The sequence below is a fragment of the Rhodnius prolixus genome, unplaced genomic scaffold (assembly GCF_049639745.1).
Source record: "Rhodnius prolixus isolate KJV_2025 unplaced genomic scaffold, Rpr scaffold_1, whole genome shotgun sequence".
Taxonomy (NCBI): Eukaryota; Metazoa; Arthropoda; class Insecta; order Hemiptera; family Reduviidae; genus Rhodnius; species Rhodnius prolixus.
Genome location: NW_027411581.1, coordinates 28,660,761 through 28,672,833, shown reverse-complemented (window position 1 = coordinate 28,672,833; position 12,073 = coordinate 28,660,761). Strand labels below are relative to the sequence as shown.

Genomic DNA, 12,073 nt, shown 5'->3' with positions numbered 1-12,073 from the left:
TTAGTCCAATTTATTATAATTTACTTACTATCCCTCCCAGCAATATAGTGCACTAACTTCTTCATTGATAAAAGGTTATATTGAACCCTCTCACCCGACTAAAAGAAATTGAAATTTACAGAATTTACCCATTTTAAAAAAGACTTTTAAAAATACGATTCAGTCTTTCCCTGAACTATGAACGACTTATCAATACAAATTTAAAGGATGTTCGGAATGGAACTGTACATGCTTACTTCCATATATCCAAATTAACCAACCACACAGTTGGTCTTGAAGATCTTTTCCTCAACCTTGACGCCGTACCTGCCATAAACAATTTCATAGATTTTGTACTTCTTAACCCACCGCCTCTCATATCGCACTATCCCAGGCGAATAAAACGCCAATTTGAGCTCACCATTTCCATTCTTCGAATGTTGACAGCAATTAGCTCGAAGGAAGTGTTGGCACTGGGCAGCTTCTTTCCTCGTAAGAGTGCATGCTCATGCATGTTTAAATGCAGCGTTAGTTTTCAGAGTTACTTGTAGGAACTGCATAACAAACGCTGCTCTAACAATACGGAAAAAATACAATAGTAAAAATGTTTTTATTGATTTTTTTTAACTTCTTTTTATTTTTTATTAATTTTTTTTTATCTCAACAAATAGTTTACATTCCAGAAAGTTCTCAACTTCACCATAGAAATATTGTTCGATCCATATTCAGTTGTCTAAATTAAAACTCAGTATTTTTTAATTCACTATTAAGTTTAAATTTCATAAGAAATATTTACTTTTCAAGTTTAACTTAGGCTTTAATTTGGGTTCATTTAAGAAGACATAAAGTTAAGACATAAAGTTTGATTTGATAAATAATGTAACCTTCTAAGTTTTAGACAATATTACAATATCAATAAGTCTAAGAATGCAGTGCATTCTTTGGAGGAGAAAAACCCATGTGCTTTTATATTAGCCGAGGAGCCGCTCAGTGTACGTCTAGTCAAAGAGACAGGACTAGGGGTCGTCAAAATGTACTCTCTAGCTCCAATCTAGTATTGGTATCTGCCCTTCCCCCCTGGAGTGCGATCTAAGGCTACAAATATATTGTCTCTCAACATTAGAAAGAAATCGTGAGAACTCAGTGTTTTAAGATGTCTGAGACTGCTGTTCTAATCGTCCTGCATCACAGGTGCTGCAAAGATTATGATGTTAATTTAAGTTAGTGTGATGGTGAAATGAGGGTTTGGCCTGATAATTAAATATTAAGGAATTTAGATGCAAACAAGCACCCTGGTGAGGGACCCATCCTCAGAACATCTGGGGAAGTTGTTTGACACTTAGATGGGTGCATGGGTGACGCTAGGAAGTAAGATATCCTAAAATGCTGCTCCCAATTCTTCCCAGTCCTTCCTTAACGCAATCCAAGTTATCATGTAATCCGTACAGAAGGATGGATGGCACAGAAGTGACTTTGTTGAAAACAAAGCCTCCGAGGCACCGGCGTCTCCTCGGAATAATCAGCTTTTTCTAGCTGTCGAAATGTAGAACAGTGGAGGGAAACTTATCCTGGCTTTGAGGAAGAGGATTAAAGTTTAAAGTAAGGTCATTTAAACTGGGCAGTTTTCCTCTCCTTCTAGAACTTTTCTGGAAAGCTTGGTTCTCTTTTTGGATTTTAGAAATGCAACCTGAAAATGGCAAATTTCCTGACGTGTCATTGTCGACTCAGAAGTTTCCTGAAGAAAAAACTGTTCTAGGACATGACTAGCGGATTTTGTAGGAAGAAGAAGGTAACTCGAATACACTTCCTATTTGATTGCTTATTATTCAAGTAACTTTCAGACCCCTGGAAATGAGGTCCACCCTCACTGGAAAGCTCCTAGATCCTCAGGTTTTGATCCTGAGAACGGGAGGAGGTGCTTTAGGGATTTGGCTGGCACAACTAAGAGGGAGCAATAGATATTAAATATCGTAGAGCACTTTGAGCACCATTATATATTTGCAGATCAATAAGCAAAGTGTGCACTATTATGGATAAATTTCTCTGAATCCAGTCGGCCAAATTTTTCTTCCTAAATCCATTTCAAGCCTTAAAATAATTTTTTACTGGGCAACTTCGAACGCTAGTCGATTAATACCCTGTGGTTACATCTGGATGTGTATTAATGCCTTCTCTGGAAATCATTGTTTTATGTGATCCGGAAAAACTATTTTACATAATCTAATCTAATATCTTTTTAATAATTATAATATATTATACATACTATATTTATATATTACATATTAATGAATATATGTATCTTTTATAAATACTTTTTTTTTTAATTTAATCATTTAAATAAATTTACAAGACTCCATTAATTGGAGGCGATTGGCTTTTAATTTTATCTTAAATTTTAACTTTTTTATTGATTAATTTCTTACTCTAACAGAGTTGGAAAAAATATATAATTGTAAGAATAATTCTGTTCAGTGATGCACCTCAAAATATTTTAAAAAGTAAAGATAATAACCTCTTAAAGTTGCTGACGAACAACTGTTACAATTTAAATTATGATAAAATAATAATAATAATTTATTGTGGTTAATTAAAATTATTCATTTCACTATCTTATTAAACAACTAAGAAAATGATTGCTGAAATTATTTCATCAATCTGCTAATTAATAATCATAGTAAGTATAGTAATCACTTAAGTATAATAGTCATACATAAAACATGAAACCCTAACAATCAGCCAACATTATTCGATTATTTGAAATGTTAGGTCTGAAGTTAACATATATCAAATTTTACCTGAAATTTAACTTTTTCTAAAAAAGTTTTTTTTCTATTCTACCACAAATAACTTAAAGAATAAATAGAAGATAATTAGCAATTAAAATAAATTACGAGTAAAACAATAAGTTACTTTCAAATAATTAATTTAACCCCAATTAATATAAATGTAATAAAACTATTGTCTAAATTGGCAGTTGTTTAATGTTTGATCAAAAGGTGTGATTATGTATGAAAAAACAAATATAGAAAATACTACCCGAGTGGTCGTTGACGAAAATAAATTATATTTTAACATAAACTTTACAACCTACTTAAATTAGACAATTATTGTTCATATTCACCACCATCGTATAATGGATATGACGGGGATTCAGCTGGTGGACCACTAGGTGAAAAAGAAGATGTGTCTGGAGCTGTAGGATATGATGGAGAATTTAAAGCTGTTGGATAAACTGGCGAATCTTCTGCAGAAGGGTAAGATGCTTCTTGTTCTGTTTGATATAATGGAGTACGTTGTGAAGGATATGATGGAGTATGTGGTGAAGAATATGATAAAGTGTCTTGAGAAGGATATAGTGGAGTTTCTTGAGATGGATATGGTGGAGCATCTCGAGATGGATATGGTGGAGTATCTCGAGATGGATATGGTGGAACATCTCGAGATGGATATGGTGGAGCATCTCGAGATGGATATGGTGGATTATCTTGAGAAGAATATGGTGGACGATCTTGAGAAGAATATGGTGGGGAATCTCGAGAAGAATATGGTGGATTATCTTGAGAAGAATATGGTGGACGATCTTGAGAAGAATATGGTGGAGAATCTCGAGAAGAATATGGTGGATTATCTTGAGAAGAATATGGAGGAGCATCTTGAGAAGAATATGGTGAAGTGTATGATGGAGAATCTGGCGGGTGATCTGGTGATGGATAAGCTGCAGTATCTGCGGTCGGTGATGAAGGTAAAGTATTTGTTGGCAAATTCTGAGGAAGATTATCTAATTCACTTAATGGATCCGGCAATGGTAGTGCTGGTGGCGCAACAGTAGATGGAGCTGGTGTTCTCAATACTGTAGCTTGGAAACCATTCTTTGGATCGGCTGTGTAAACAACCCGTCTGATGGAACCGTCAGGTTCCACTAAACTGTACTCACCACGTACCACGTCACCGTCTCTACTTTCTTCATGAGCTTGTGAATTACCAGTGGTAGGATCATTTACACCGAATGAAAATTTGTAGTCTGGCCTCGCCTTTAACATAAAGAAGTTACATTAATAGTTCTGTGGTAGGCCGTAATGCTTGATTTAATTTTTTGTATTTATTTTTTAAATTAGGGGATAGATCCTACTAGCCTCCCTAATTTTACCTAATCCAAACTATTATTTCATCCCTTAATCAGTCCTATACATAATCCCTCAGACTATATATTCCAGTTATTATGATTTTGTTCAATACTTAACTATATTAAAGAAACTAATTTGTAAATGAAATTTTTTTATTTTATATATTTCGTTTTTTAAATATACATATATATTTCTGGTCATAATTTTCAGGCCTAAAATTGCAGGGGGAAAGGATGACGGTTAATGTCCAAAGAAAGTCTTTTTACATTTTTACATTTCGTTTTATATTACATATAAATAAAGAAATAGTATTAAATAATTTATTTTAATTAATGCTCAAATAATATCACCATTTTTTGCCTGCTAATCGTTCTTAAGTGATAAAATAGGTAGAAGCTTAACATAACATTCATTTTTCTGGGGTAATCACGGCGAAAAGTAAAGGCTTTATTTAATTAGTGACATTCAGCCACCTGATTTCTAGCGTAACATCTATTTTCTCGGGACAACTAGAATTTTAAAAGAGTTGAAAATGTGACCAAAGCTTTTTAAATGGGTAACCACTTTACGAAAACACGATGAATATAGTTTTAAAAATGAAGAAATATTAAAACCAATCAGAGGAAAGGAAATCAGCACTTTTGTGTACCATTACTTCTACTTGAGATAATAATGGAGAAAAAAGTTTAAATTTATTATAAGAATTTCTTTGAAATATTTATTTAGTACGTTGAATTGTACATATTATATTATTATAAATTTCTGAACTGTACGTACGAGAGCTACACGGTTCAAGTGCATCTTCTGGAGTCATGGACACTAAGCAGTCATGCTTATTGAACAATCTCACTTTCTGCGAGATTATTTATTTACCTAAAATGATTATTATATTTTCTGCATAAATGACGAAATTTAATTTACAAATATCCGTAATATTTATATAAGTTTTTAAATGCTTGATTTACTCTAGGAGATTTCCGCATTAAAGATTATTTTCAAAGCGTCATATTATAAATCAGTTTGGTTTATTTGTAACAAATATTACATAATATAATCATTGCAAATAAACATTCTGCAAAAATCATGAAACCAGAAGAGAACAAATCTGCTGAAAATTACTTATTATAACTCAAGTTCTAACAACTCTAATTGATTTTCTTTTTTTATCTCTAGACATTGTGCTGAATTTATTTCACAATAATTTCTGAGATAGGAGTCAATAAAGGCGTGGTTCAAAATATTTAGTATCAAATATCCGTAAATGTTACAGTCATATAACCTATTAGTTATGGACACATTTGTAGAAATAAAGTAATGTACAATTTTTTGGATGTTTTGTTAAACTATTTATAAATGTGGCAATGAATTGAAAGTGAAACGAATGCAACATTCTATTCCATTCAGCAGAATTCTTTAATAAATAATAAAAGCAACGGAATCGCGTTAATTGTTTGGCCATTTATTCTGATGGTCAAACTCTTTCATATTCATAAAATAACAAATCGCCCTTCTAGTTATGGCCAGCTCTTTGAGCGAGAAGAACAATGCATGATAATCAATCCTATTGAAAGCAGCCAATCGGTCAACATTAGGATTTGTAATTTATTTTTAGGATTTTAGAGGGCATCTCGATAGAACTCCTGCAGGGTAGCGGGACGATTTTCGTCCAAGTTGTATTAACATCTATCTAATCCTGAAGGGCGATTCTGTTATAGAAGAAATAAACATGGGACATCTTTCGCCAAGTTAAAAGAAAGAGAATAACAATCTGTCTTTGGAAATTATAGAGGCATATTAAAGTTCATCTGATAGAGTTTTTAGAAAAGTCTTAAATAATAAAACGGAAATGTTATATGTGACCCAAGGAGAACAACGTGGTTTTACAACTGGAAGTCAAGTGCACTCATCCACATCATGTGACAGCTCAGTTAAATAACGAACAGCTGCAATCGGCGTTCATCGATTTAGAAAAAACACGTCCATATCTCCTGGGAAACAATTTGGAGACCTCGACAACAATAAGGCCTTATTCATTGTACACAAATTATTTTTGAAGGCAATATGAAGTTAGGTAGTTAGAGCGATCATTCTAAACGGTTTGAAGCTTTTAAGGATCTAAAACAGGAATGCTGTTTGTCCCAGATTGGTTTCACAAGTGTTTATATATATGTGTATACTGGACATTTACTCGTAGCAGGCACCCACCACAAATAACAAGAAAATTTTGAAACTTGACTACAACGAAAAAATAATTAGAAGTATTTACTTAGCAAAGAGAGAGTGTGTGAAAGAACTTGTGGGGATGATGAGCAGGATTAATGTAGCTCCTGAAGACGATCTTCCAACTATTCGAAATAGTTTAAAGAAAAAATACAAGATTCATCAGTATTTCTAAAAACCTATTGTGGAAAAAATTCCATAGCATCCCTTTAAAATGATCTTCACATTCGTTCTTCACAATCGATTTTTGGAATAAATTAGTTTTCTTAAAGTAATTGCTTTATCTTACTACTGAAGAGTAGAAAGTCTTTCTGGAGAAGGAAATTTTATGTTTTTTAGAAACCTGGCTTCACCAACCTTTCTCAGCCACAGTTTTGAGTGAATACTAGCACTCCCGATCTTATATTGCAATATTTATTTTTTTTGTCAGTAATAAATCTTCAATTAAGGAAAAAGGAAAGTTTTACATCATTATCGATTTCAAGAGAGCATACTACTCGTTAACGTTATTACAACTATAAATAAGTTGTACGGGATATAAGCCAACATGTTACGGCTAACTAGTTGAAAGAATATGAGGTTTCCTCATCAAAAATCTCTAAAAGAAAGACCTATTAAGTAAAAATCTTAATTATTAAAACCTATCAAGTAAAAACCTTATCAGTGAAGAGGTTTTTTTAATGGCGATTCTGGAGCTCCTGCACTTTGTAAATTTCAATTGTTTTAGAGTTGATTTTTTTTTTGTTTCTAAATGTGCCAGAGCAGTAAATAATAATTTCGTATCGGATCTTTGTCCTACTCTTTATGGTGATAGTACCGTCCTTTTATCTTATGTTCTGCAAAATTAAAATATTTGGAATAATCCTGACTAATCAATTCTTTGAAAGGATATATTAGTAAAACAAAGATTGTTGTGTTTCATAAAAGGTGAGGGAATATTTGCCAATGATGAATTTTAATTTAGGAACAGGTCAACGTAACTCCTACAGTAATCCTTTCTCTTTACTACACCAAGTATCTTTTGTTATATTTCCAGAAATCAATAAACAGTACGATGTAACGCAGAAAGAAAAAAAGGCACAACAAAAGTTGGGTTAGACTACATTACTAAATTGTAGAACATTGTTTTTAAGAAAAGTTATGTATAAGGTAAGACTAAGTAAGGAACCACTTTCAGGAAATAAGGATACACACTTCCTAAAGGGAGAAGTTACCCAGCTGCACTCCCTAAGTGATCTCCAGGGTTCGCTTTAGTATAACAAAATCACGAAGCCATTGGCCATCGCCTCGGAAGATAATTTGGCGAATTGATAAATGGCGTAAAAAAGTTAAGTTTTTATAACGAGTTCGAACAAGCTGACATATAAAAGGAATTTCCAAGTCCGGGTGGATGCTTTGATTCGGAACATAAAATGGGAGCATTACCGATGGTACGGTGAATTTTAGCCTGAAGAGATTGAACCAGTCGAAGATTAGAACATTTCGTTTAACTTCAAAGTTCACTAACGTACGAGTACATCTAGGTAGATTCCATTATAGAAGTATAAATCAGTCGTTTGTTATTAAGTGAAAGATTAGTTCTAGTAGTCTTTTAAGTAGTCGATAGCGCCTGTTAACTTCAGTTGAAGTCAGGTGATTGATTTTTTAAAAACAATTAACTAAAAAACTGTTCATAATAAATGTTAACTAATTAAAACTATAATTACCTCAAATTATATCAAGGCGTAAGATGCCTTATATTTTTAACTGTATTCAGAATAAGTCTTGGCGTGTAACCTATAGTTTAGTAATATCATAAATTCTGAAGGCTCAATAAACTTTGGCGACTATTGGTCAGCATGCTAAAACTATTGTATTCATTTATATATTTAGATAGCAATATTTGAAATTTGAAAATAAAAAACAAAATTGTGTCTAGAGCACTAGAGTTCCTTTCAAGACAACACTTTAGCGATCACCCGGATCTTTAAAAATCAGCAAGATATAGAATAACCTCTTATAGAAAACATCAAGCATATTTTAAACTCAGCAAATAGTAATTATATGGAATTCAGTCAGAATTATTCGCTAGAATTTAAATTGAAAAGCATTTTCGCTTGCACATCGAACACGGATTAAATTGTAACAAAAAGGTTTTTGAATAAAATGTACGTACAACATAGTCGAATGTGTAATCATTGGGCTGATATGCCGTATACGGGTTATGACTGCCAGATGATCTTGGTACTGAGACCTCTTCAGCACTGCCTGAGACTGGTCCATTGAAGCTGCTGTAATGATAGGAGTCCTCACCAAGCGATATGGAACTTAGAGCCAGTAAGTACCATACCTACAAACACAATACAATACCCACATGTAATGAGGAATCATAAATGCCAACGCCTACAATTACTTCAAAACTCCCCTGAAACTAAGGCGTACTGAGAAATCAAAAAGAAGGGGGGTGATTAGGTGAAGTCAACCAAATATTAACTCTTCCTGAATTATAAATTTGCTACTTAACCTTTATATTAGGGGAAGGTAGATGGAATCTTACTCTGCGCACCTCCTAAATAATTTTTAATATAATGTAACATCGCATTCAGCAGTACACAATGTTTTTGGGTCCTTTATTGTGCCCCTAGTTTTACTCGTAACACTTCACTCACCCATATTTTGTTTCTTTAGTAACTCCTATTATGCTAGTCTCTCCCCATCGCTGCAAATCGGACCTGGGCAAAACTTATGAGCTTTTTAGAAGCTATTATATTCATTCACAAGTGCTATTTATGTAATTGATTGTATTCTAGGTAGTTATTATTATAGTGTGAGACGGAAAAATAGTAGAAGTCTAATTCTAATTCTCCTCAACAACCTGATTAGTCAACCTCTAAGATGGATGAAGGTCCGAAACCGGTCAGGAAAGCAATAATCATGCGTGGCTATAGCGGATAAAATCTGCTATATTATCCAGCATTGCGGATCTAATCACATTTTCAACAGGACGATGATCATAAAAGTTTTAAATAATACAGTTATTCTTGTTAATTTCTTAAATCTTCCAATTTATTATTCATTTTTAATTTGTGGTTAGACTTTGGCAACTTTTTAAGCACAAAAGAAGGTTTTAACTTGTTTCAAAAAGTGAATTAATTATCTTATTTTCTAGGAACGATAAACAGATTAAGAGGACTTTAGGAAAGTTGGTGTGGTAACTATAATGGAAAGCTTTGACAATAGCTTACTCTCTAGATGACCACTGATTTTGGAGTTTAGATTTTCTTCTGGAGTAAACCCTTTTCTTACATTCAATTTTACTGTTCTAGTTAAGTCGTCTTCAGTGTAGGTTGGGATTCTGGTTATTTTTATGACTTTCACAAATAACTGGTATTTATAAAATGATCCGGTATGTGACTGTGTATGAGTGGATCTGAGAAAAAAGATGTTCAAAACGAAGTACACGTGTTAATTGAAGAGAATAATTTGAAGTGGTTATTGCAGAGTGATTCTGCGGGTTTGCTCATGTTCAAAAAACTTCAACTGTGTTTTTAAAAGCACTCAGAGCGTTATTGAATTTATTTTAATATTAAAATTTCGTTGTGGCAAAAACAGAAACCACCACAATTTGTTCAAGATTTTTTTTTGTTTAATAGTAAATTAGTTTTATGCAATTATTTATTAATTAATAACACTTGTTTCCTCTGGCAAATCACAGAAATTTTCCATTCCATTGGTGCCTAACTTACCCAGAAATTGCGCTGTTTATTTAAACTTTCCTTTTTTCTGAATACTCCTGAATGGATACTCTAAATTCACTGAATAGCTTTAAATTTCCTGCTAATAAAGGGATAACACTGTAGCACTAACACCTCACGATTCAAGCGGGATGAGATTTTTTTTTTTTGACTCGCCGTAATTGTCCTTGTTTATGAAGCGAACTATATTAATAATAATAAAAAAAAAACAAAGAGCGAGTCATCACCAATACTGAAACGTCTCCTGTACAATTTGCTCCCCTCCATCTCCCGCAAAACAAACAAATTCCGGAGCCGCTAGTAAGTAAAGATTGCAAAATTTTATTCACTTTTTTTTATTACCTTAATAAAATAAGTCATAACTTTGCCGGAAGATTTGAAGTAAGCAGGCGACACAGTAGTTACACAGAGAATGAAGCAGAAAAGGTGAGAGAAATACATTATATAGGAGCGGCAAATTAAGCAATGTGCAATGTGTACAAGCATAACGGATGGCCATTTCTCGCGCTGTTGATTTCTTTGTGCTATGCTCAAGTCAGGACACTTGAGAATCAGCGATCAACCATAAACCTTATAATATGTAATCAAGAACTTTGGTTTAAATCCGTCCTACCAAAATTGAGAATCAACTAACTTCCGCATCTGTTAATTCACTTTAGTAAATGTATTCCCTGTAAAAATTTCAATTTCACAGATAAAAGGATGTTTAAAGAAAGGAGATTGTGGTGTTTGAGAGACTTCTAACCCAAGAGAGAAAAGAAAGGTGATCGTATTCAAAGGTTGTGAAACACGAGCACACGTCTCGATGTAGCAATGAGGCAATTGTATGAACCTCATGACGTTCACTGAAGAGATAGCCATTGGAGACTTGGTGGATACAGAAAGATGGTGAAAGCAGAGGAGATACCCCAGGCTCATGTTGAACGGTGGATCAGAGAATGGATTTCTGAGAACTTGAGATTTAGTTGGAACCAACTAAATCGGCATAAGTGCGTAATGATTGCTCTTAAATAATAATTTTTGTAAATAATAATTTCGTTAATTATTTGGCCCGCAGTTTCCATCACACAAAATAAAACTTTAGTCAGAAATTCAGATGTTTATAAAAGTTTTTGTTCTTCTGGTGTGTTTTGAGAAAAGCGCAAAGCTTTTGAACATAATCTAATGAGAGAAGAATTGTACTTACCAGAGAATGTAAATTCACAAGCATGGTCTGAGAAGGGCATCCAGCACAGTCGTTTTTAGGAAGTAATCAATGGTCTTCGATAGATGATAGATCTTTCCTTAATGCTGACAAATGAGTTTAGGTAAAGTTTTTGCCCATCAGATACTATTGGGTTTTAAAAACCGTTTATGTTAAAGTATTCAAGCAAACAGTTAATTTCCGTAATGTTCCATTTGGAATTAAGTTCCACATCCCCGATAAAAGTTGCCATTCACACATCTGAAGCCAAGCTCCACTGGTGCAATAAGAAATTGATGGTCTCGAATAATACTAAATTATCTTTAATGAGGATTCACGTTTTTATCTATGGTAACGTCGGAGATTGGAAGAAAGATGGTTAATGGATGTTAAGTACTATTTTGGTTTGCTGCACGAGATTACAGCGGTGTTACCAGTGTTATGGGATGGGGTACAACAGGCCCTGGATTTAGGTCATCTGCCACATAATTGAAATGATATTGTTCATTGAAATATCGACGAGAACTTAAGACCAGTTATGATCTTCATGTTAGTGATGCTGGAACCTATTTTCAACGAGATAATGTTGGACTTTATAACAAGAATTGGCCAGACCATTCTACAACGAGTACGGTTAGCAATTTCGTATTGGCCACATCTTTCTCCTAAGAACATGTGAGGATAAGATAGATCAACCCTTAAAGGGTTCGCTCCACTCTGTGAACCACTATTTCGTCACCTTCAGGTAGCCTGAAAGATATTCCATAACAGGGTAGCATCGCCTTATTCGAACGAGGTGCCGTCTTATTAGAAAATAATAACCGTAGTGACGT

At 33.7% G+C, this 12,073-nt stretch overlaps 1 protein-coding gene across 1 annotated transcript; it reads right to left on the bottom strand.

The window, feature by feature from the left end:
* Positions 1-523: 523 nt before the first annotated feature.
* Positions 524-11,267, bottom strand: LOC141458202 (uncharacterized). The gene is made up of 3 exons (XM_074136220.1): positions 11,244-11,267; positions 8,479-8,652; positions 524-4,010 (listed from the first exon to the last, which is right to left on the bottom strand). The coding sequence occupies exons 1-3, from the start codon at positions 11,265-11,267 to the stop codon at positions 3,084-3,086; spliced, it is 1,125 nt and encodes a 374-aa protein (XP_073992321.1). The 3' UTR covers positions 524-3,083.
* Positions 11,268-12,073: the final 806 nt, after the last annotated feature.